Genomic DNA, 27,643 nt, shown 5'->3' on the forward strand with positions numbered 1-27,643 from the left:
GTTGCATATTATTCCCAGGTTTGATTTATTCTTCTAGATGTTCCATTTTTAACTGACAAAATAATTTACAAGTTTCTATAAATCCTATTCTTCTAATCTATTTCTCATGGAATTTTCTAAACCCTCAGAATTATTTTTAAAACAGGCTCCATTTGTTTCTTTGCCATAGAGAAGGAGCCAAAAGAATTTTAGCGTTTGTGATCAAGTCTGTCAAATAGATGTACTTATTTGATTTAAGCATGGAACCCCAAAACCTTACACTCTGTGTCCATTCGTGTCATCATCATCAATCATTATTATCATAATAATAGCTAATTTTTATTTATCACTTACTATCTAATAGGCCTTATGCTAAGATTTTTACCCCAGTCATCTTAATTCTTACAATTCTATAATATGGTATTGATAATTCCATTTATTTTAGATAGGGAATCTAAGGCTTGAAGAAGTTAAAAAATTGAACAAAGGCTTGTAGCTATGAGCTGGCAGAGCTGCGATTAGAACTCACACTTCAACCTTATTTATAAGGTTGCCTCTCTCTTTACATTTAAAAGCTTGATTTTTATGTGCAAACCAAACACTTACATGATTAGGATAAAAGGTAGACATAATTTACAAGAAAAGTATAAAAGATCTGGTTGTTTAAAACAGTCGGATATCAGAACTGATTACTGCTCAGTAAAAGTAGATTATGAATTGGCCTTTTTGAGGAGATACAATAAACCCAATATAAACATTCACTTCTTTTTTTTTTTTTTTTTTTTTCTGAAGCTGGAAACAGGGAGAGACAGTCAGACAGACTCCCGCATACGCCCGACCGGTATCCACCCGGCACGCCCACCAGGGGGCGATGCTTTGCCCCTCCGGGGTGTCGCTCTGTTGCGACCAGAGCCATTCTGCCATTCTAGCACCTGGGGCAGAGGCCAAGGAGCCATCCCCAGCACCCGGGCCATCTTTGCTCCAATGGAGCCTCGGCTGTGGGAGGGGAAGAGAGAGACAGAGAGGAAGGAGAAGGGAAGGGGTGGAAAAGCAGATGGGCGCTTCTCCTGTGTGCCCTGGCCGGGAATCGAACCCGGGACTTCTGCACGCCAGGCCGACGCTCTACCACTGAGCCAACCGGCCAGGGAACATTCACTTCTTATTTCTTTTTTCAGTTACTGCATGACCAATTCTGTTTTATAAACAGGCCCTCTAACAAAAAAGAAAATAAGAGATTCAGAATAAATATATATATATATAAATCAATTGAAGCAAACTTTCATAAAATCATTGCAAATGAGAATATTCTATTCTTTCATACATATGTAAATACTCAAATTAAAAATGAATACAATTGTCAGTAGATTTCTCATTAACATCTAACAACTTTAATCTACTAAGACTTTTTGTTAAAGGAACAATAAAAGATGTATTGCTTGACCTTTACAACAAAAGATGTAAATATTATTAATATATCTTCCTAAGGAGAAAACAGGAATTTAATAATTTTACAAATTAAAGAGTCACTTGAACAATTTCTGATGACTTTTGAAAATTTCTGAGTCAAAACTGTAGGTTATTATTGGTTTGTTTTAACCCCCAAAATCTAAGCCTTGGCCATTAACTGTGGCATATCCCTAAATAATCGTTTTCACCCTTACTCTTACACATGGACAAGTACTGATTTTGAATAGCTCAAAAGAGAGAAAAATTTAACAAATGTTTGTGAGATTTACTCAAAGCATATGATGATTCAGGCAAAAGCATATGGAATTTCAGTGGCAGAAATCTACATTGCTCCTAACTCAAAGCACTATTTGATGGAAAGCCTCAAAGTAAACCTGCTGATCTCTTAGTTGCGAAGCTTCTATGTGGTTCACCCTGACACAAGCAGCACCGGGTGGGAACAGCACAAGGACATTGCTTGCACTTTACTAGCTTTTAGAATCTGTTTTCAAAATATTTTATTCCTTAAAGTAAAATGTACCTAGAGTTGATGTTGCAAAAGAACTTCATATAGAAAGGTACCTACCCTTCCAGTCAACAGTGCCCCTACATGTATGTTCCTATGCTATATATATATATATATATATATATATATATATATATATATATATATATATATATACCTGTACCCCTGAGAATTGTTTTTTTTTACATTGAAATCTTAAATTTTTCTATTATGATTGACATTCAATATTATTTTATACCAGTTCAGCTGAACAGCATAATGGTTAGACAAAGTAGAGCACTACTCACCTGGCACCATCCATAGTTATTACAGTATTATTGACTATATTTCCCATGATGTGTTTCCATCCCCTTGACTGTTTTGTAGTTACCAGTTTGTACCTCTTAATCCCTTAATCTTTTGGCCCAGCCCGCCAACGCCGCCCCCTCCCCCGCCCCCCCCCCCCCCATCCAGCAACCACCACTTTGTTCTCTGTATCTGAGAGTCTGTTTCTGTTTTGTACATTCATTGATGTTGTACTTAAGATTCCACTTATAAGCAAAAGCATATGCTATTTGTTTTTCTCTGTCTCACTTATTTTAATAAAGTTAAATCCAACTTAAACCACAATTTTTAACTGGGTTAGTAAGTATATTTACAAGATTTTCCCTCATGCATGAGACTTGAAGATTCCTGTCACTTTGTGAATAATGTTGTGTTTTACAAATTGCTACCAATGCATAAAGATTAATCATAATTTACAATTGTATATATTTATAAAATATTACTTTTTTGTTTATAAGTACATAGTGGAATGTTTTCATTTCATGCCAACCTATCTTTTTAACTGTATTTCTATCTGTGATCAAAATTTTATTTTGTCTTCCATTTTCAATTCCACAGAAAAGGCTAATGTAGTGAAGCATCCTCCAGTTGCCATTCTGCCTCTTGGAACCGGTAATGATTTAGCAAGATGCCTGCGATGGGGAGGAGGTAAAATAGCTTTAACAACAATGAAAACCTTAATAAAACCCAGATATAGTACATAACATGGCCCCTCCATAAATCCAGCATTTCTTTACCATCTGACAACTGCCATGTGATTTTACCAAGTATAATTGCTCTCAGATATAAAGTATATGGTTTTGTAAATAGTCTGGGTTGGAAAAAATAGTGAACCAAGAATTAGACTGGGAGTATTGGGCTTTTTTTTTTTTCAGAAACAGAGAGAGAGTCAGAGAGAGGGATAGATAGGGACAGACAGACAGGAACAGAGAGAGACGAGAAGCATCAATCATTAGTTTTTCATTAAGACACCTTAGTTGTTCATTGATTGCTTTCTCATCTGTGCCTTGATGTGGGCCTTCAGCAGACTGAGTAACCCCTTGTTCAAGACAGCGACCTTGGGTCCAAGCTGGTGAGCTTTTGCTCAAACCAGATGAGCCCGTGCTCAAGCTGGGAACCTCAGGGTCTCGAACTGGGTCCTCTGCATCCCAGTCTGACGCTCTATCCACTGCACCACCACCTGATCAGGCAGTATTGGGCTTTAATGTGATACTAATTATAGACTTCATGGAGCAGGCAGATGTCTGGAACTCTCTGGTATCGGGTTTCTAAAGTAAGAAGTGAGAGAATCGGGGATTAACTCTATGGTTATATTCAGATTTGTATTTTCTGAGTTGTGTGTTAAAATGACACACTAAGAAAAAAATGTAAAGGCTAATGAGTGACTTGTCTAGGAATAAAATGATATTTTGAATCCCACTTTTACACTAGACAGTGTGCTTTGCATTTGGGATACAGTATTAAGAATGGTAAATAAAGTCTGTATTCAAAAGGATCTTCTATTCTAGAAGCACATAAAGTCATATGTAAGTCATAAGACTTTCTACTAACAAGTAAACATTTAACCAGTGTAATGAAAGGTCTCATAATCACAATGACAAGATGACATAGGAAGAATTTTAATGAAAGGATAATGACATAATCATATAGACCTGAGAGCAGACTTTTTAGGCAAAGAGAACATTAAGTTTAAAGATCCAGAGATCGGAAGCTACTTAACATATTCAAGGAACTCATAGTGGAATAGTATATATGAAACAGTATGAATAAGGTGAAAATATTTTAATATTAGACTTTAAATGTCTTGTAGCATCATTAATAGGCTACACTTAACTGAAGATACCAAAGTAAAGAAAACCAGATTTTGCTAAGGCACAAGAATTGAACCCTAAATATTTTTAGCATCTAAAATCACTTAGAGATGTTTGAAAAAGTGTCTACTAAGACAGTGTGAATCAGAAGACCCTGGAGATCTTGTTAAAAATACAGTGACCTGTCCTCACCCCAAATATGCTGAATAGAAGTCTCTGGGGGTGGCACCTGGAATTTCCCCTTTAAACAAATACCCTAAGTAACTCTGATTTACAACAAAATTTGAGAGAAATTGTTCCATGAGTGTCTGGCCAATGGGTGAAATCTAAGTTGTGAATATATGTGTGTGTGTGTGTGTGTGTGTGTGTGTGTGTGTGTGTGTATATATATATATATTTGTGCATGTGTGTGTGTGTGTGTGTATGACAGAGACTAAGTTAAAAATTAGCCTATAATCTATTTGAGATTTTTATTATGGATATATTTTAGTAAAATAATATTAGAACATACTAAGGTAAATTTCATAGAACCTAAAGGCAAATAGTTAGATGATAGATAGATAGATAGAACCATTGCTTATGATATGCTTGTATTTGCCAGTCCTTATATATGTATATTGACTAACAGGAAAGAAATCATGTTTGGCTTCTGGTTGTATTCCTTTGCAAAATAGTTTTGACATCTGAAATTTAATAATTTTATTTTTGGTTCCTAACTAATAAATGGCTTATATCCAAAATTGATGATATAGGTTTCATTTCTATCATACTTTAATTTTCTTATAAAAATTAAATTTTTAAAAAAATATTTATAAATTTTTATTGATTTTAGTGAGAGAGAAAAGGAGAGAGAAAGAGAGACAGAAACATCAAGTTGTTCTTCTGTACGCCCTGACCGAGGATTGAACCAGCCACTTCTGTGCTTTGGGATGATACTCTAACCAACTGAGCTATCCGGCCAGGGCTCTTATAAAACTATTGTAAAGATATTATTATCAGTGGCCAAAGACACATGAATTTCAGTATACGTCAAAGTATATATATATATATATATATATATATATATATATATATATATATATATATATTAATAATGAACCCCTATGAGTTCCCAGCATGAGTTTACACTAGATATACAGTCATAGATATACAATAAGAAGATGAGTAAATGGCTCCTATCCTTTGGGAGAATACATTTTCTTTGAGTGCACAGGCAATAAATCAATGAACTATGAAATCCATTATTTTGAGAGGGTGCCTTCCAAAAATAAGTGTTATCAAATACAAAATTTAAAGAAGGACAAAAGAAAGGTGCACTTTGGGTATATAGAATAAGAGAGAATATGGCACAAAGTTAAACTGAGGGGGATTTTCTATTTAACTTGAAAGTAGTGTATATAATTAGAAGGAGAGACAAGTCTAAAATGGCATCCAGGATTCCTACCTCAGCAAGTGGGTGGAGGTGTTGCATTTCTGAGACAGTTCACAGGAAAAAGATAAGGAAGCAGATAACTCACTTCATTTTGAATATGTTGATATAAAATTTTGTGGGCATATTTAGTGGAAATGCTCATGTGGCAGTTGGCTACACTGAAAATTTGCACCACAGGAGATAAATGCGAGTTACAAATATGAGCTAAAAATAAAATTTTGGTATGAGTATAATAAGATTTTAGTTGATTCTTCTTATATTAGAATTTGCTTTAGAATACATTATTTAGCTTAATAATGATGCACACTCAATCTCATATAAATACAGGTTTTGAATTCTTTTTTATCTCAAGATAATATTTTTCATTATTATTATTAGGTTATGAAGGTGAAAATCTGATGAAAATCCTAAAAGACATTGAAAACAGCACAGAAATCATGTTGGACAGATGGATGTTTGAAGTCATACCTAATGACAAAGATGAGAAGGGAGACCCAGTGCCTTACAGTATCATCAACAACTACTTTTCCATTGGCGTGGTAAGATTTTCTGTTGAATGTTCTTTTTTACCAGTCCTGGATAACCACTGTCTGTAAACCTTACACTATAAAGATATACTGATTATAAGTAATTTATTTTGTCTTAGTGTCAGCAAAACACCTCTTCTAATAGGGTTAGAATGATATATGATAAGGGTTTAATAATAAGTTTTAGAGTATAAGCTAAAGTTCTACATTAGTAAAAATGTGAAAGCAATGTTTTAAATTTCATCTTATTTTCAGATCTATATTATAATATATTTATAAACTGCTATAGACATGTTTAAATTTATGGTTAGGTCTGAAGTCTAAAAATGTTGCTACTATTCTCAAGTGTTTAATGAGTCAAAAGGCTAACTTTTAATTTTTTATTTATTTTCTTGAAAACCTTAGATTGGAAGTAAAATGTCATTTGGCAATCAAAAGAGTTATTGAAATTTTAATCCTTAAGAAATATAATAGTGGCCCTGTCCAGTTGGCTCAGCGTTAGAGCATTGCCCTGGTGTGTGGAAGTCCCAGGTTCAATTCCTGGTTGGGCACAAGGAGAAGTGACCACCTGCCTCTTCCTCCCTCCCCCTTTTCTCTCTCTCTCTCTCTCTCTCTTTCTTTCTTTCTCTCTCTTCCTCCCACAGTCATGGCTCATTTGAGCAATTTGGACCCGGGTACTTAGAATGACACCATGACCTCGCCTAAGGTGCTAGCTAAAATAGCTTGATTGCTGAGCAATGGAGCAACAGCCACAGATAAGCAGAGCATTACCCCATAGGGGGCTTGCCTGATGGATTCGAGTCAGGGCACATGCAGGAATTTGTCTCTCTGCCTCTCCACCTCTCAATAATAATAATTTTAAAAAAACAGTGATTTCATATATATATATATATTCCAAAATTAATTTTATAAAAAATATTGTGCAGAAAATTCCAAATAATAAAGGGTGATAATATAAAAAAACCCATAATCAGAAAAAAGTACTATCTCAACTGAAAATGTATGAAATAAATATGAAAGTATAGCAAAGTTGAGAAATATAAAATCAACTTAAATATTTAATACTATTCTGTTAGCAATAATCAGTAAAAATATTTAAAAAACAACAAAACTTATAGGAATTAATAAAGAATATACGAGACCTAGATATAGAAAATGTTAAAACTTTTTACAAAGACATAAAATATCAGAATAAATAAAGACATTTTCTATTTTTAGACAGGCTAGCTTAATATAATGTGCAAATTGTGTAGGCATTTAATATATAATTAATTTAGATTAGAGATGAATTTTATGACAAACTTAAATACCTATTCCAAAAATTTTTGACAAAATGGGTAAGTTGATTTTAATAAAGAAAAAGAAGGAGAATTGTTTTACTAAATTAAACATGCTACCAGTGGATTGGAGAATTATAGAATAGCATTTTGAAAAAATAAATGAAACATCAGTGGAGATATAGAGATACATATTGAAAGTAAATATAGGAGGGAAAAACTCATTAGAGAAATGACAGATTGCTTAATTGACAGTGTTTAAGAACTAGCTTTTTTAGAGGAGACAATTTTGTTAAAACTACTTTACATTATATAGGCGATTACTAGATATATTCAAGTACTTATTAGATTTGAAATGCAAAGTTTAAGACCTAAATAAATAATATGTAATGAAATATATTTATGACTTTGAGGCAGAACAGAATTAAATGGGTATTATTTTATTTATTGAGTTTTCGCTCAAAGGGCCCTATTTCATTTGACTAGGAGTCTCTTTCAGAGTAACATGAGAAGTAGGGGTGTAAAGAGGAGTATCATTCTCTCTAATTGTAACCTGTGCCTCAGCAAGACAAAAGTTCAACATTCAAGGACACAATCACAGCAGTGCGTCTTGTAGAGAGTTTACGTGTTGTCTGTCACATAGCAAGGCTGCGTTCTCCTCAGCAACTTGTGTTCCTCTTGCCCCAGTCAATGAATCCAAAAAACAATGACATAAAATGAATCACCTCTTTCAAGCTCTTTCTGAATATTCAATCAGTAGTGGAGTTGGAACATTAAAAGGGAAGGAGAACACTTCAACTTTTTTGCTATTACCAGCATGAGAAAGCTTAAGAGAGATATAATTTATACTTGAAATGATCTGTAGGAATCCATTACCATCTTGTTACAAAACACTCTCAAAGTTCGACACTCCTACCAGCATTGTCTTTGTTACTTCAACTATCGCCCTTCATAGACTGACTGTAATGTTTTACCCTTTACGGATAACCTTGCTTCAAAAGTTTAGAAAACCTGTGATGATCAGAAATATATAGATAAACATGGCATACATTTTGATATGCCCCTTGTTTTAGTCAGAGTTTGTTGACTGCAGGCACAAACAACCCCAAACTATCATCAGTGGGACGACAACAACTGAAAATTAGATCTTCCCTCACATGTTAGGACAGCCTGAGTTATCACTAGGAGGAGGCTGTGCTCCACATAAGCAGTTGATATCCTAGGCCCCTTCCATCTGTGGCTTCATTCTCCTGTAGATACACAGAGCCCTGTTTATGCAACAATTTGGTGACAAAAAGAGAGTAGAGTATTATAGTGTTTTTGTTTTTTTATTTGTTTGTTGTTGTTTTATGGGCCTGGCCTGGAAGATGCTCACTTACAACCCATTGACTGGGAAAGAAATTCTGTTTTCCCAGAAGGAAAAGAGAAATCGAGAAGTAACTAGCCAGTTTTTGCTAATTTTTTTCTTTAGAATACCTTTAAATGTTAGCCATAAAAAGTAGAAATAATTCTGAAATCATAATTAACTCTGAAAATAGATATTGTTCTACAGTGGTTGTCTTTCAAAAAATGGCATATTAATTTAGCACCTACTATGTATTTCAGGGATGGTTTGAGGCCTGTCAGTGAACAAGATAGAAATCTATGTAATCAGTAGTCATATATTGAAGTGAAGGGAGAGGGGATTCTTGTACGGGGTTGTATTTATAGCTGGGCCTCAGAAGCATGGAGTATAGAAATTGATTTAAAACTCTGCTCTCTGTTGTCTTTCATTCTGATTTTGAACAATAAAATAACTATAAATAATCTAAAAAACCCCAAGAAGAAATGTCTATCCACTGCAGTACCATCACATATACCATTATGTTTTTCCTGATAATTAGTTATCCGTTCATTTGCTTAATAAACAAATAAAACAGCAGTAAAAAACTGAGTATATTTTGTGGAGTGGGGTCAGGACCTAGAGGTATAAGAATGAATTAAGAGACAGATCACTTTATTAGTAGAATTTGGAATTTTGTGCGAGAGAGAAGCTTTATTAAAAAACATGCACCGATATATTTTTTTTTTTAATTGTGATGAATTTTGTGAAAGAAAACAAAAGTTTCCACATGCTAGAATAAAAGACAACAATTTTGGATCTTGTAGTCAGGAAAGGCCTACTTGAAGATGCACTTAAGGCAGCGGTTCTCAACCTGTGGATCGCGACCCTGGCGGGGGTCGAATGACCAAAACACAGGGGTCGCCTAAAGCCATTGGAAAATACATACCCATTATACAATACATTTTTAAATAAAATATGTATTTCCGATGACTTTAGGCGACCCCTGTGTTTTGGTCATTCGACCCCGGATGGGGTCGCGACCCACAGGTTGAGAACCGCTGACTTAAGGAAAAAGAAAATGTAGGGACTGTAATAAGTGAACTGAACACCAAAGAAATGGAAAGAACATACCAAGCAGGTCTAAGGCTTGAGGTGGGAAAAAGACCTGCGAGGTCAGTGTACTAGGAATATAAGGAGAGCAGGCGGGAATGAATGACAGAAAGGGCAGTTGCAGAAGTGGATGCTGCATGTCTTTTTTTTTTTTTCATTTTTCCGAAGCTGGAAACGGGGAGGCAGTCAGACAGACTCCCGCATGCCCCTGACTGGGATCCACCGGGCATGCCCACCAGGGGGTGATGCTTTGCCCCTCTGGGGCATCACTCTGTTGCATCCAGAGCCATTCTAGCGCCTGAGGCAGAGGCCACAAAGCCATCCCCAGTGCCCGGGCCATCTTTGCTCCAATAGAGCCTCGCTGCGGGAGGGGAAGAGAGAGACAGAGAGGAAGGAGAGGGGGAGGGGTGGAGAAGCAAATGGGCGCCTCTCGAGCTGTGTGCCCTGGCCGGGAATCGAACCCGGGACTCCTGCACGCCGGGCCGATGCTCTACCGCTGAGCCAACCGGCCAGGGCCGATGCTGCATGTCTTAAAGAGCCTGGATGCCAAGCAGAGGTGCTTGTCTTTTAAGAGAGGCAACTGAATAAGTCAATAATTATAATCAAGCAATGAAGTAGTCCAATTTATTGGCAATAGGAGCTCTTCTTTCAGACGTCATCATTGGACATTAACTGAAGTTAAAATATACGTCATGAAAATGATACATACAACTTTGACATTTTAATCTTAAACCTATAACCATAATTGAATTGACCAGTCTGCACTTATAAGAGCAGCTAATGTCATTTCCTTGAATGTAGATAGCTGACTGGGGATGTAACAAAGTATTGTAGGCATTCCATAATGAACCATCTCTGATTTACATTGTTAGTTTCTTTGAAGTGGAATAAAAGCTCCTCAAAGTCACTCGTGAAGCAAGCTGGGTATAAAATTCTTCTTTTCAATGCTTTAAAAATATTTTCTAGTGATCTCTTTTCCTTCTAATTCTATAGCAAAAATATATAAATCTATAGCAGTTTTAGCATTGCATGTATAGTATATCATCCCAAATCTTATTTGTTTCCATATAAAACAATCGTATGCGATCATATTTCTCCATTTATATGTGTAAGTTATGTAATTATAATACAAACTAAAAATGACATAAACCACACGAGAAATAATTGAAGTGACTCTTGGCAAGTGTACACCTTAGAATGTGGAAATAGAGAAGTACAAGTTTATTACAGAGTAGTAGTTGAGAGGGGCTGTTCAGTTACAGGGCTGCTTCCGTAGCCACAGTCTGGCTGTCAGCTGGGCTCGTGCCAGGGTAGGATGGCGTGTCTCCCTCTGGTCCTGAGCAGGCAGGACCACCCCAGGACCATTGCTATGAGGGACTGATGCCAGGTTACAGGGCCGTGTCAAGAGCCACAGTCAGACTGCATTTGAAGGACACACCCCTCCTGCAGTTTTCACTGACTGCCCTCAGTCCAGAAAACCCTCCTCAGTCAGCCCAGCTCGGGATTCTGAGGCTCTCTCTCAGTTTTCCCATACATGTATCCATTGGTGGGATTCAGCCGGTTGGTTCAGGCCCGTTGGGCAGAACCGATGCCTAATTTTTTATTGAGTTCGGCAAACCAGTTATTAAAAAGGCACTTGTAATCAGGGCTCTCTCTAAGGTAGGCGCCTGGGCAGCCGCCCCAATGTGGAAATCACAAATTTACATTCCTTGCTCTTTTATAACATTCATCTGCACAACAGCGTGTTCTAAGCGCCCGTGATGATGTTTATTCATTCCATAGGTGAAAAATATTTAACGGAACTGTGCTTGTAATATTTATTCATTCATTTCATAAAACTCATTATACTTTTGATGAAATACTACATTTTAATTCCCTCGCGTTTATTTCAGCAGAAGTGAGGATGCGAATCCAGAAGCAATATGGAAATAAGTAACAGTTTTATTTAATGTTTTTTCATTAATATTTTAAAACTCTTTCCTATAACATCTAGTTCAGTTTACTTCTTTTATTGTTCTTATTTAAGTATTAAATGCATTAAATAATAAGCCGCGTTTTGGTATATCATTTTTTTATACCTACAACAGTCAGTAGGGCAGAGAACCGCTTGCTAAATTACTTGAATTCCACCACTGGATGTACCCACTCCGCGGCCCTTGCTCCCTTTGGACTGTGTGTGTGTGTGTGTGTGTGTGTGTGTGTAGGGGAGGGGGTGTGGAGGAGTGATTGTTAAAATCCTGTTCCTTCTCTCCATCCTGCAAAGCCTGGCTGGGCGCTGATTGGCTCCTGTGTGTATTGCCTTGAGAGGGCAGTCAGCGCCTGAAGTGCTTAACATGCGGGCCTTCCTCCAATCCTGCAGAGTTGATCCAGCTGGCAGCACGTGCCACGAGCTGTGTGCTTAGGCTTGCTCGCCCGCCAGGGGGCACGCACTAAGGCCAGCAGGAGGCCCTCGCAAGGGCCTGCAGTGCAGCCTGCCCACGTAGGCGGCTGGGCTAGGCAGACAAAGCATCAGGGGACCACTTAGGCTAGTTGAGGCAGGGTCCTAGTTGAGCTGTGCACGGCTCGTGATGAATTCGGTGGAGAGGTCCTAGGATGCACTTTCCTCATCGAGGTCCAAGCCTTTCAGAATGCGAGTCCTCGCCTCTCCCACCTGTGCCATCCCTTCTAAGTCTCTCCTAACCACTCTGCTTACGATGCCCGCCCCCGGATTCTGGCCAAGGCTTGAAAGAAGCCACCTCTTGGGCACGTCGTGCCAGGCTTGGAAAGCTCATCTGTCATGCATGATACTCTCACTCTCAGCTGAACTCCAACTCATGGGTGAGTGGTTGTCAGAACCCGTGTTCTGTTGATGGGGATTATGGCTGAAAATTCTTATTCCGTCATTTTGTTTATGTCACTTTCCGTGAGTATTTTTTAACAAAAAGAAATAAGTACACTGGTAATAAGTTAGTAGATATAACTTCAGCCACGGACAATATTTAAATAATTATAAGACTATATCATTTGCATCTTTATGCCAATAAACTTTATCATGTAGTAGAAATGGAATTATTATTATTTTTCACCCAAATATATGTATGTAGCTGACATTTGCCCACAGGAGAGGAGTAGCAAATCCAAGCTAGTAGTTCTCAGACTCTTAAGCAAGTATGACAATCACCTGAAGGACGTGTTAAAATGCAGTTTGATGATTCCCATACCCGGGTTTTCTATTTCAGTAATCTGAGATTTGAGAAGGAGCCAGAGATGTAACGTTTTACAAACTTGAGAAATATAGATTAAAATGGAAATTTTTTCCATTCATTTTACATCGCTAGTAAACCTCAATATCAATAGCTATAAATATAACCCAGCAAAGAAAATACAATGTGTGAATATAAGTAAACAGCTGCAAATAACAAAAATTAGCACGTAAATTCAAATAATGCACTTAAGTTCTAAAACCTATTGACCAAGTAGAGATTATTTCAAGAACACCAAAATGGGTCAATGTTAGCATAATGTTTACTTTAAATGAAAACTATGTTTTTTGTTTTTATAATTGAAAACTAATGAAAAATATGTAAAACATTATAAAAATCAAATCAGTAGCTAACATCAGTATAATAGTGGCAGACTAGAGACATTCCAAATACAGTGAGGAAGGATACTGAAATTTTTATATCACCACCTCAGTTAACAGTTTTAGAAAAGTGAAGTAATTTAAAAATAAAGATTTTAAGTCATTTATATATTGAAAATATATGATTATTATTTGAATGTGATAAGACCAAATATAAGGTAAATAAAATATGCATCAACTAAAAATAAAACTATTAAATCAACATGTAGTTCCAAATTCTAATTAGACATACAAAATAATGGTACTGTAGCTTACGTTTATAAAATTACTAATTAATATGTTGATATGAATACAGTTTGGTTAACAATATCAGAAAACCATAAATACCAAGGTTTACAGTTAGTTAAAAAGAGACTGAATAATTTTATGCAATGTTATAAGACCTGCACAATAAGAAGTCATATTTCTCTCTCAGAATATTTAATAGTATTTACAGAACAAATCTCCTGAAATTTATTTATACATTTAGTCCATTTCTACTAAGAATTTAATGGGATTATTGGCAGTTGTTTTGCTAAATGGTTATTTACAGTTGTACAAAAATGGCTTAATAATTTTTTGAAATAACTAATATCCTATAATGCTCATTTTTCTTGCTATATACAGTATACTAACATGTTACATTATCTAAAATATGGCACCATAAAAATAGATTAATATTTTGATTAATATTTTTGATAATAAGAGATTATGAAATTAAACCAAAAAATATACAGATATGCAAAGAATTTAATATGTTAGATGTTGAAATTTCAAATCATTAGGTAAGTAGGAAGTGCACAGTAAATTAGGTGACAGAACTGTTTACCCATTTAAATAAACATTTATATTTTCATTCATGCCCATGTAAAAGTACATTAAAATGCAAAATGAGGTAATAAAATTATAAATATTAGAAGAAAGTGTAGAAATATATTGCTTAGGTAGGAAAAACATGAGTGAGACAAACAGGAATCCTAGACCTTATAAAAGAAAAGAAAATTACTTTTCATAATCTTCAGTTTAAAAAAACAACTGTTCAAACTTATTAGCAATATATAAAAAATATATATATTTTAGATTTTATTGATTTATTTTTAGAGAGGATTGGGGAGAGAGAGGTAGAGAAAGAAAGAGAAGGAGAGTGAAAGAAGGGGAGAAGCAGGAAGCACCTACTTGTAGTAGTTCTTTCTGGTTGCTTCCTGAATGTGCTTTGACCAGGTAAGCCCAGGGATTCAAACCGGCAACCTCGGTGTTACAGGCCTAAGTTTTATACACTGCACCACCACAGGTCAGGCAAAGAAAATATTTTCAATGCAAGTAATAAACATGGAGTTAATTAAAGTATGGAATATTTAATAAAAAATAAGCATCTAACAGCAAGAGTGACTCATGAGAAAGAATTACAATGAGAGCCAGATGAAAAAGATTTCTAATGTTATTAATTTATAAAATAATACAATAGAGTACCATAAGTTGCTTTTCAGATTATTATAAAGATAAAAAGGAATGATATTCTCTAATGTCAATAAATATATATAAAAATGTAAATATTTATAATTGTGATGGATTGCTAAATTAAAATATTCTTTTAGAGAATAATTGGATGGTATCTGTTAAAATTTAAAATGTGAATACCCTTTGGGTCATCAATTCCATTTCTAAGGATCCATTTACAGAAATAAATAATATAAAAGCCAAAACTTCACCAATTATATTTACTGACATAAAATTGGGACAAACTTAAATGTTTATGAATTTGAAAGTGATACATAGTACATAAAGAATTCCAAAAATTATAATGATACATCACAAAGACAAATTATTTGTAGTAGAAGCCCTATTTATCCTATTTAGTTTGTAGATGGGGTTAATATAGAATCTATCTAAAGGAGGTGGTTGGGATTACGTTAAGGAATCCCAAAGCTCTTCCAATAATACATAGCACTGGTGCTTAATAAGTGTTAGGATGATAATGGTGATAAAATATGAATGGTTTCATAGCTCTGCCTCTAAAGACATATAAAAGAGTCAGCACATATATATATATATATACCAAAATGTTAACAATATTAACTTTTGATCTGTGGGAATATGGAAAGGCGAATGAAACTTTCTCTAACTGTAATTCAGAAATGTTGTAGGATCACAGATAATCTTTAAAATTTTACAGGATTATTTAAATGTATTTAAATACTTCTCAACCTGTAAGTTATTACCAGGATGCTTAAATTCTCATTTAAATATTAACTTTTAACCTGCTCTATTTCCCTGCCTCTTAAAGAATTATTTTAATAATGATTTGAGATACGATGTAATTTCATTTGTTTAGATCACATTTTAAGTAGATAGGCTTTACTAATCTGTAGCTACTGTTCTGTTGATGTTCTTTTTGTTTCATGTATTATTTTTTTTTTCTGTTTCAGTCATTTATACAATTTCTTTTTGTTTATGTGAGTGACCTTTATGTATACAGCAGAAACCAGCATTGAAGAATATAGGACAGACAAAACTTCAGTTCTTCTTACGTGCATATTTTCATTGGGTTCTACACCATAAAACAAGTGAATTTCAAATAGCAGTAAATAGTCTGAAGGAGAAGATGTATGTACAGTACTAGTTCCCTCTTATCTGTGGTTTTGCTTCCATAGTTGATTTACTCATTTTTAAATGTGAACTCAAAATATTGAAGGAGAAATTTCCGAAACAAACAATCATAAGTTTTAAAGTAAGTACTGTTCTTAGTAGTGTGATGAAGTCTCACAGTCTCACCAGGGACATGAGTCATCCCTTTGTCCAGCTTATCCACTATGCTCCATTGGTCTCTTAGTAACTGTATGGCTTATCAGATCAGCTGCTGTGGTATTGCAGTGCTTGAATCCAAATAATCCTTATTGCACTTAATAATGGCCTCAAAGCAAAAGAATAGTGATGAAGCCATAAGTATATATATGTATAGAAAAAAAAACACCTCAATGACTGTTTGTAGTATTGTGTGTGTGTGTGTGTGTGTGTGTGTGTGTGTGTGTGTGTGTGTGTGTGTGTGTAAGGGTAGGGTGCTGGGTATTATCCGTGATTTTAGGCATCTACTGGGTCTTGGAACATTCTCCACAAATAAGGGGGAGTACTATACTAAATGTACACATAGTGCATAACAACTTTACTGTTGGATGGGAAATACTTTTTGGTAAAATATAAATTCTATTTCACATGATGTTTTTTCTATTTGCTTCCTAAAGCTCCACTTTGTCTTTGGCTCTCTCCCCTTTGGGGATAAGGCTTATGCATAACTAAAGGTCTCAAGGCCCTCTGTATTACAATATTCCAGATTTCTGGTTTTGTTGGTAATTATGACTTTCTTAATTCATAACAACATTGCTCCAGCTTTGTTGTGTTTCTGTTCTTGTGTCTTTGAGCTGGATAGTCAATTTCTGGATTAAATGCTGCTAGGAACCCATGTATCTGGGGACTTTATACTCCATACTCCATGATAACTCCCTGTTCAAAAACATTTACTTTTCCTAACAGCACAGAAAGGAAGAAAGTTTGCATACTCAATATGCAAAGGATGTAGTTCAAATTAATGGCAGCTGCCTCACACACACACACAAAAATTTTAGATTCCTTTATATGCAACTTTTTTTTGTTTTTGTTTTTTTTGTTACAGAGACAGAGAGAGAGTCAGAGAGAGGGATAGATAAGGACAGACAGATGAGAATGGAGAGAGATGAGAAGCATCAATCGTTAGTTTTTCGTTGTGGCGTTTTAGTTGTTCATTGATTGCTTTCTCATATGTGCCTTGACCGTGGGCCTTCAGCAGACCGAGTAACCCCTTTCTCAAGCCAGCGACCTTGGGTCCAGGCTGGTGAGCTTTGCTCAAACCAGATGAGCCCACGCTCAAGCTGGCAACCTTGGGGTCTCGAACCTGGGTCGTCCGCATCCCAGTCCAATGCTCTGTCCACTGCGCCACTGCCTGGTCAGGCTATTTTAGATCCCTTTAAACATTAATTGTTTTCTTTCCTGTGACATATTTACTGAAGCAATATGTGTCATATTACAATAATGAAAGTTTTACATGCACTATCAGGGAGGGCAGAGGTATTTCTAGTGGAGGATCCAGTTAAAAAGGTAGAAACCACTTTATGGGACATTTACTAAGATCTATAAATGGCATTGTTGAATAATGTCTCTTAACATTATCATATGGTTTATGCTGTACTTATATTTGCACAGAAATCTAAAATATTGTGTTATTATAGTCATTTGTTGCCCTTATACTGATTAGTATTTTAGTCACAAAGGAGTTTGTTTTTATTTCATTCTGCAAATACTTTCTGAGTGCCTCCTTTAATTCCTGGGACAAGCATTACAGTGGATACAAAGATGAACACTGTGCCAGAGAGAAATGTGAATTCCAGTATACTGGAGGTGAAACATTACACGTTTGTATCTTCTCTTTAACTTAGTTGGAAGAGGTACAAATAAGTAATGGCGCAGGGAATTAATTTATTTCCTTTGAGACTGTTAGCATATTTATCTTGTTATTATAAACTTGTTAAAATAAGTTCATGTAAAGCGTATAAGTAATTGTAAAGAGTATGCAGCCCTATCAAAATAGATATAAAGGATCTTTAAGGCATATGTCAGCAGCTATTCCAGTTTTCTGTAATTGGACATAGGAATATAAACACCAGATACACAAACATTTGTACTACCTTTCTATTTAATTTGTGGAGAAAAATACCTAAGGCTCTTTTTGAGGCAGATTGCAGTAACAATAATAGCATGACTTAGTGTCTCAACCATAATGCATATTAAAATAATGGAAAGATTTAAGCAAACCCACCCCTCACTAAATCTAGCAGTTATCCTTGCAACTGAGAATATGCATAATTATGCATAATTAAACCTATGAATTATCTTCCCAAGGCCCAGGTCTTTGTGGCCGAATCTGAAAACCCTATGGATTATATTCATGGAAATGCTTCCACCAACATAAATTATATTTGGCTTGCTGACATCGAAGGATATTCAGCCACAGAATAGTGCTCATGTAAGACCATCTTAGCCCAATTCTGTTTTCCCTACATAGTGTATTGATTCTGTAGCAGCTGTTAATCATCCCAGTAAGTTCCAATTTGGACACTCTTCAACACAGAAGTCAGCACTGTGAGCAGAAACAAGCAAGGCAATAAGAATTTCAAAGGCTTCTGGAAAGGTCCTCAATTTTTGTAGAACATATCCAGAAACAAATTAGTATCTCACGCTGTGTAAAAAGTGAAAGCCAATATGAAAAATGAAAACCTGATCCACAGTAGTACTTCAGAAATTGGATGTGGGTCTTTGCTCACTGTAGAATTACTCTCCGAGTATGGAAAACTCTGACAAAGATAAGTGGACTTTTAGTGCACCATATATATTACCACCAAATGTCCTATCAAATAGATATTTGTGTGGTTGTGATTTAATATCCTTCAGCATTAGTCACTAAGAGCCTCTTATTGTATCAGTGTAGGAAAAATATGGCTACTTAATTCACATAACTATAAATTTCAAGTTAGGGAAATAGTTACTGCTTACTTTAGTCATCAGCTCTTTCTTACATTACATATTTTCCTATGCCTTTACTAAAAATACAAAGGAAATATCTTAACTAGAATTTTAGTTGTGAGTCCAGACTGATTAAGAAATGTAAATTAGCCTGACCTGTGGTGGCGCAGTGGATAAAACACTGGAATGCTGAGGTCGCCGGTTCAAAACCCTGGGCTTGCCTGGTCAAGGTACATATGGGAGTTGATGCTTCCTGCTCATCCCTCCCCCTTCTCTCTCTCTCTCTCTCTCTCTCTCTCTCTCTCTCTCTCTCTCTCCTCTCTAAAAATTAATAAAAGAAAAAAAAGATTAAAATACAAGTTTAAAAAAAAAGAAATGTAAACTGTTGATATTTTTGTCTGGCTGTTGAAGTCAAGAAAGTTGGCCTCTTAACATGAACAAAATCTCATATCTTTGGTTTTTCTACTTCATCTAACTGTGTATTATAAGTATGATATAATTTTAACCTACTACCTTCTTATTAAGTTTATTTTGGCTAAATTTAATGATCTAAAATAATTCTATTGTTATACTGACAATTTTTATGTGATTCTAAATAAGGAACTGTGATTATATATTTGAGAAATTGAAAAAGTGAAATGAAATCTATAATTCTCATAGAAAGAGCTTGTTTTGAAATATATTTATTCTCATTTTATAACAAGAAGAAATTTATAATGACATTAATGATATACTGGTATAAAATGTTTTTGGAAAGTCAACTTCATATTTTCTTTTGGAAGATACAGTTTCATAGGACATTTGCTTCTAAAATGTTTATCTCAAGAAAGATTTACATAATTTGAGTAAACTGTCAATCACTAATCTCGAATACTTAGCAATTTTATCTCAAAGCAGTTTATTTTACTTATGAAATTTTATTAAAACTATACTTCAAATCATTTTCTTATGATTGTGTATAGTTTCTCTTTTATTGACTAGGCACATTATATTCTTTTTAATTATTTTTAGAAAAATAAGGTAGCATATTCTTTACTGAATAATTAAATAATTTATTTATTAAACTTCAAATAGAAAATACTGAGACTTCTTAAAAAAGAGGTCCAACATATAAAAACAAACAATGGACCCTATAATTTGATTTTAGCACCAACTAAAACTCCAACAAGAAGAGTGTACCAGAAGACTGAAACAAAATTTTGTTCATCTTTTATTAATAAAATTGCAATAATTGTTCTTTCATTAAGCAACTGCTTGCTATATTTTAGTTGTTTTTTCACAGCCAGAGAAATATTTAGTTTTTAAAAAATATTCAAACTTAAATATTTTTACTATTAACTTTTCCTGCATTTTCTTTATCACTCAAAATAGTTTACTGTAGTTTTGATTATTGAATTAAAATTCTGACCTCTGAAGAAGATAAAATTCACTGAATGATCATCTCTTAAAATAAGGCCATAAAATATTTGGGGAAAGAAAAAGACAAAAAAAAAAAACACAAATAAGTTTTATTATAGAAAATTTTTATTCCTAGGTCATTTGAAGCCTAAACAATTAATTTTATTTGTCAGCACTTCAACATCCATTTGTTGAACCAATGCAAACTGGTTCTGCTATTTATTCTCTCTCATACCACTTTTACAAGACTTGTCTGACTGTTTTCACCCTTAATGTCCAAATTTTTAAGTCCCATAGCAATATGTTTCTCAGTGTTTTTGCTGCACTTTACCTTGATGTACTTTTTTTTTTTTCCCCCTTGAAACTCATTTCTTACTTCGTTGGGCCTCCCATACCCATATCCTCTTGAGTTATAAACTTCTCTGAGCCCCTGGCTGAATCTGTGTCACTTTTTTAGAGCTTCACTAAGTTCATCTGCCCTTTAGCTGTTGAAGATCATAGAATAGACTTTTTGTTCTGCTCTTTTCTCTGCATCTACCAAGGTTGTTTCTTTCCTCCTCCTGGTTTTGATCACTATCTATGCCGATGACAGCTTTCTGTTTCAACCATCTAGATCTGTGGGTGGAGCACAGAGCACATTCCTAGCAGCTGTGGCTGATGCAATGCTGTGAGAACACTCCAGCTCCTAGAACCCTCCTGGGCACACCCAGGAAGGGAGCTTGCCCACTATAAGGAAGTGACTCAGCGCCAACCACGCAGCTCCCTGATCTTTCCAGCCATTGGCTATGAAGGACACTCTGTAACATCCTATTGGCTGAACCCATGTATATAAGCTAGTTTACTTCCTGAATAAAGTGGATCTGTGTCACTAAACCTGGTCCCCGGAGTCGGGTCTTTGCATCTCCATCATCCTCACCCCCAGCAGGACTCGTCCACATAGATCAGGGGTTGGGAACCTATGGCTCACGAGCCAGATGTGGCTGTTTTGATGGCTGCGTCTGGCTCGCAGACAAATCTTTAATAAAAAAATAATAATGTTAAAAATACAAAACATTCTCATGTATCACAATCCATTCATTTCCTACCATTCATGTTCATGGTTGCGGGTGGCTGGAGCCAATCACAGCTGTCCTCTGGGACAACAACAAATTTTATTGGATAATGCGTAATGTACACGGGTCATTGTATGGCTTCACAGACTTACATTTTAAAATATGTGGTGTTCATGGCTCTCTCAGCCAAAAAGTTTCCTGACTCCTGATCTAGATCTTTTCTTGGAGTTTCATAACCCACCACAACTAATGAGTGAATTCTGTTCATTACATCTCTCTGATAATTCTCTAAATATTTTTTTCCTAGCCCTTAACTAGTGCACAGTCTAATCACCTCTATTTTCCCTACTGCAGTATCTGCGCATTGCTCCCTCCATTGCTCGGATTCATGCTCCACCTTGTCAGCCATGCCTCCACTGGGCACTGTTAACAACAGATGACGTCCACGTTCTTCATCCTGTTCTGGCCCTCCCTCATCTTCAGCCTCACTTCCATTTTGGGAACTGCCTGTATTTTCCAAAATGTGTTTTGTTTTATTTTTATTCTGTTCGCTTTGCTCATGTCCTCACATCTGTGTGGATGGAACTGACTGTGGTCATCCCCCTCCTTTACTGTCCCCCAATATACCCACGCTTTCCTCATGTGCAAGTAGTAAGATTACCTCCTGTCCATTTTTTATTGATTTTAATTTATTGTATTTACATAGATTCAAGTGTCCCACTGAATACATCTCCCGACTCCTGTGTTCCCTCTACATCCCCCTTGCCCGCCTCCCCCCAACGCCCTCCCCCCTTCCCTCCAGGATTTGCTGTCCTGTTCTCTATAACGCTGTGTTATGTATATATAACTTCACCCATCTCTTTCCCTTCTCTGATCCCATCCTCTCTTCCTCTTTTCCTCTGTCCACTTTCCCTCTGGTCCCTTTGATCCTGCCTCTGCCTCTATTCTGTTGTTATTAGATTAGCTCCTGTCCATTTTTGAATCATCATGCCAACCTCTTCTCCCCTCAAAAAATCTTCCCTGAGCTCTCAGAGAGTGTTTTCCACACCTTTTTTGATACTGTTATTACTCTTCACATTTCTTTATTTAACATTAATCACTTTCCAATTTTGTTTTTGTGGTCGTCTTTTTTCTTTTTTCTCTCCTGGAATCTGAGCACCGTGAGATCAGGATAGAAAGTTATTTGAGTATACTTACTCTTTGCATATACATTAGCACACAGCAGTTCTTGTTAGATACTAAATGATCAGTTAGCTATGAATGAATAAGTGTTCTACTCTATTGGAAGAGACAGCAAAACTCTGTTTCTTTCTCTTGCTCATATTTGAGAACATTTTCATTGTTAAAGGAAAGCAAACAGTATAAAGTTCCCATGGTAATTTAAACAAAAATATGTGTATGAATGTTATTCTTTTGAGCCTTTCTAACAATTTTAGATAATATAATTATTTAAAAGCTGCCTAATATGCACAAAAGAATTCATAATATGCAACATATTTTCTATACAAATATTTCAAAGCATAGGATCTTCTAAAAATGCTATGTAATATAGTAGAGAGCCCTTTGTCTGATTTGAATAATTTTAACAGAATTTTGATTTCCTTACAGATATTTAATTTGGGGGGCATGACTTTTTCTAATGCTTCTTAGCTAATTTAAGCTAACCTGGGTTTTGCTGTCAAGTGTTCTTAATGACTAAACTTGTAAAATGTATCACAGCTAAGGAGGTTTTTTTTTAATTAAAAAAAGAAAAAAACCATACAGTTTTACTAAGAGCTATAACGCTACACGTAACAATGATAAATGAGACTGTATTCGTAAAGATGTAATTAATCTGCAACAGGGTCAGAACCGCTCCTTAGGTAAATGAAACTGAATCAGCTGTGTAGTCTATAATTAACTTACTACCATATTAGTCCAAGTGTAATATTATTCATTATATATGTAAGGTATTATTTTCTCCATAGGAAATTTGTAATTTGCTAAATGATGATTAACAATTCATGTTAATATTTTATTCATATTATCATAATGTAATTGTCATGCATTTCATTTTATTCCATTTAACGTTTTTATTTGAAAGGCAGAAGTAAATATGCATTCTTTACATTGAATATACAGAATTGAGTAATTTGAAGATAAATGATTGTATTGTGATTAGATTAGTTATTACTGGCATTCAGGGCAGCAGGTTTATTTTCAATTCTTTGAGATTGCGGAGGTGTATATAATAAATATTAATGCAAAGCAGAGGTATAACATTCAACCTGCACTGAATACCTATTAGTAAGAAAAATTCAAAGAAATAGAGTAAGGTATTTTTTACCTTTCAAACCCATAAGCAGATTTTTATTCTATACTGATCATTCCATATTGAGCACTGAATCTGTAATAAGTTCAGACTTTCAGTGGTCACTATAGGTATTATTTAAACAGAAAAGAGCTTTTGATATGCTAACTATGGTGTTTTTCTACACAAATTCAAGAGTATTTTAGGAAAGTAAGGAAACAAATGAGACTCGGCAGAGAAATAAAACATGTTTTGTTTAGACCTGTTTGGGATTCGGTTGGCCAAAACTCCACTTATATGAGTTTAAGCTAAAATGGAAATGTATTAAATTCCATAACTAACCCAGGAATGTATCAGGCTTATGCTGGTTTTAGAGGTATACCATTATCATCACTGTTGTCCATATTATCCATTCTCTTTCTTAGTTCAGTCGACCTTTGACTTCTTTTAAGACTGGATCCAAACAGTATTGTTTGTATGTATTCAGTTTCTCTCACTACTCTTAGGCTTTCTTATTTCAGAATCGCCACATCAAGTGGAAAAAATTGCTGCCTGACATTATAGATCACCATAGTGGAAAGATATAGTTCCAACTCATACTTCCAGCAGAAAACCAAGGGAGAAATTTGATTGAAAACATTTTAGACATGCACTTGGATAGGCCACATTGATGTGCACAACCCTGTGCAATGTAAAATGAAGAGCCTCTTGTTCAAAGTAATTAGGAATTTCAAGACTGTAGCAGTAGAACATTAAACCAATTGGAAGGTACTCCTGAGGGTGGAGCCCTTATTTTTTATTTTTTATTTTTTTGTATTTTTCTGAAGCTGGAAACGGGAAGAGACAGTCAGATAGACTCCCGCATGCGCCTGACGGGGATCCACCAGGCACGCCCACCAGGGGCGAAGCTCTGCCCACCAGGGGGCGATGCTCTACCCCTCCGGGGCGTCGCTCTGCCGTGACCAGAGCCATTCTAGCGCCTGGGGCAGAGACCAAGGAGCCATCCCCAGTGCCCGGGCCATCTTTGCTCCAATGGAGCCTTGGCTGCAGGAGGGGAAGAGAGAGACAGAGAGGAAGGAGGGGGGGTGGAGAAGCAAATGGGTGCTTCTCCTGTGTGCCCTGGCCGGGAATTGAACCCGGGTCCCCCGCACGCCAGGCCAACGCTCTACTGCTGAGCCAACCGGCCAGGGCTGGAGCCCTTTTTGACTACACAAGTCCTATGCCTCTGAAGCTAGCCCTGCATAGACTCATTTCTGAAGCAATCACTGTACCCAGAATTATTTTCATACCAAAGAGCGACAGTGTGGGTGCTGATGAGTTTATTTTTACTTGAGTCACAAGGAATATGCTTCCTGTTTTAATGAGAAATTCTACTATGAAGAAAGAAAGAGTGCTTGATACTCAATGCTAAAATGGTGCCCATCAAAGACATTTAAAATTTTGGGACATTATTTAATCAATAAACGAAAAAAAAATTCAAGAAAAAATTAATTAAAATGGTTGGGCTCCACATATATGCGAGTGACTGCCCTTGTTGCTATATTACTTTGGTACCATAATAAATGATATTTCCCCCAAAGAAACTTTCAATATGGCTGAGATCTGAGAATCTATAGGGAAAAAATATTATTTTTGACTTGTTAATATTTTTACAGATATAATTACTAGTAAAAAAGCAGAGTTATAAGTTAAAAGTAGTTTGTATGTCTGCCAAGATGTCTAGTTTAGCTGAGAAAAATAGAGCCTCAAAATTAGGACTTTAACAAACACAAACCTTTTTTTTTTTTTTTTTTTTTTGAGAAGAGAGGGAGAGACAGAGAGAGAGAGAGGGGAGACAGTGAGAGAGAAGAGGGGAAGGAGCTGGAAGCATCAACTCCCGTATGTGCCTTGACCAGGCAAACCCAGGGTTTTGAACACAAACCCTTTTTTAATGTTATTTATCTGTCACTGGACTCATTCAAGGACTTGGGCAGATAGAGCCTCCCCATTTGGATCATCTTTCATTATGTCAGTGCGATGAGGATTTTAAAAGCTTTTATCCAAAGTTGATACAAATTAGTTCATAATTACATTTTAAAACTGAAGAAAGTTTGCAGCCACAGATAACTTCAAGGGGCAGGAAAGTTTATTTTTTAAACTACCCACTAGAACAGTGCTGGTCAACCTGGTCCCTACCGCCCACTAATGGGTGTTCCAGCTTTCATGGTGGGTAGTAGCGGAGCAAACAAAGTATAAATAAAAAGATAGATTTAACTATAGTAAGTTGTTTTATAAAGATTTATTCTGCCAAACTTAGCAAAAATCCAACATAAAGTATTTGGTAAGTAATTATTATTATATGCTTTAACTTGTTGTAACTCTGCATTATCAATTTTATAAAGTAAAGTTACTTCCCTACTTTATAAATCACCATTACTGTGGAACCAGTGGGTGGTTAGAAAATTTGACTACTAACAGAGATACAAAAGTGGGTGGTAGGTATAAAAAGGTTGACTACTCATGCACTAGAAGAACCAACATACGGGGGGACAGATTTAATGATTATTAGAATAAACTCTTGGTTAGAAAACTTTCAGTTAAACTTCAGTCCCACACCCAGTACATTCATGTCCTGATCAAGGAAGGTAACCTGTTAGTCCTAGCCAATCACATCTAGACAGGACAATGTCCAGACTCTCTTTATTGATCATTCATGTCTCTTCTTGAAAAGGTAATAAAAGTAGTATTCAATTCTTTGTGTGGCCTCTCTTGCGCTAGAAATCTAGAATAAAAAAATATCAAATTTCTGCCTTTCTTTTCACGTGGTATGTGATGCTGGATTAAGACTGACAACTGTCAAAGGTGTGGGGGTTCAGGTACTGGATGAGAGAAGATGAAGAGATTGGCCAAAAAAATATATATACACATAACACACAGAATAGTCAACAGTGTGGTGATGGCCAACAAGAAAGGGGTGTGGGACAAGGTAGAGGTGGGTACAAATGAGCAGAAAGAGATGTTGCTGGGGGCAGAGGGTGCATGATGCTATGGGCAGATGGTGACTTGTTGAGTTGTGCATTTGATACCTATAAGGCAGGGGTCCCCAAACTTTTTACACAGGGGGCCAGTTCACTGTCCCTCAGACCATTGGAGGGCCGGACTATAAAAAAAACTATGAACAAATCCCTATTCACACTGCACATATCTTATTTTAAAGTAAAAAAACAAAACGGGAACAAATACAATATTTAAAATAAAAAACAAGTAAATTTAAATCAAGAAACTGACCAGTATTTCAATGGGAACTATGGGCCTGCTTTTGGCTAATGAGATGGTCAATATGACCATCTCACTGACCACCAATGAAAGAGGTGCCCCTTCCGGAAGTGCAGTGGGGGCCGGATAAATGGCCTCAGGGGGCCGCATGTGATCCGCGAGCCCCTGCATATGGTTTGGTTTGTTTGTTTGTTTTTTGTTTTTATTTCAGTCTCCAGAGTCCATTTATTTAGTAGGGCTTAAATGTATGAAAAGGCACAGGATACAGATTTTATATTTCTTTTTTTTTTTATTTGATTTTAATTGATTGTGTTTACATGCTCTAGTGTCGCCCCAAATGTATCCCCCCTCCCCCATATTCCCCTCAACATCTCCCTCCCCCCCTTGCCCAACAGCGCCCTCCCCCCTTCCCTCCAGGTTTATCCCATCCTCTCATCCCCTTTCTCTCTGTCCTCTTTTCCTCTGGCCCCTTTGATCTCTCCTCTGTCTCAATTTCATTCCTCAGTTCACATTGTTCATTGGATTCCTGAAATGAATGAGGTCATATGATATTTTTCTTTCTCTGCCTGGCTTATTTCACTTAACTTAATAGTTGATACCTATATGGTTTTGTAAACTAACGTCATCCCAATAAAATAATAATAATAATAAATGCTGATTAAGTTGTACAATCATGCGTGACAGATTTCACTGTACATAAATTTTGTTTTAATAGAATAATAAATAACCTTAAAAAAAGGC

At 35.9% G+C, this 27,643-nt stretch overlaps 1 protein-coding gene across 3 annotated transcripts in view; it reads left to right on the forward strand.

Annotated features, from left to right (window-relative positions):
- DGKB (diacylglycerol kinase beta) overlaps nucleotides 1-27,643 on the forward strand; it is a 645,807-nt gene that overhangs the window by 281,339 nt on the left and 336,825 nt on the right. For all 3 annotated transcript variants that reach the window (XM_066354004.1, XM_066354003.1, XM_066354005.1), the window contains 2 exons: nucleotides 2,834-2,923; nucleotides 5,897-6,057. In XM_066354004.1, coding sequence (XP_066210101.1) covers nucleotides 2,834-2,923; nucleotides 5,897-6,057 — 251 coding nt within the window. The remainder of the gene's footprint in view (nucleotides 1-2,833; nucleotides 2,924-5,896; nucleotides 6,058-27,643) is intronic.

This window comes from Saccopteryx leptura, chromosome 12, assembly GCF_036850995.1.
Source record: "Saccopteryx leptura isolate mSacLep1 chromosome 12, mSacLep1_pri_phased_curated, whole genome shotgun sequence".
Taxonomy (NCBI): domain Eukaryota; kingdom Metazoa; phylum Chordata; class Mammalia; order Chiroptera; family Emballonuridae; genus Saccopteryx; species Saccopteryx leptura.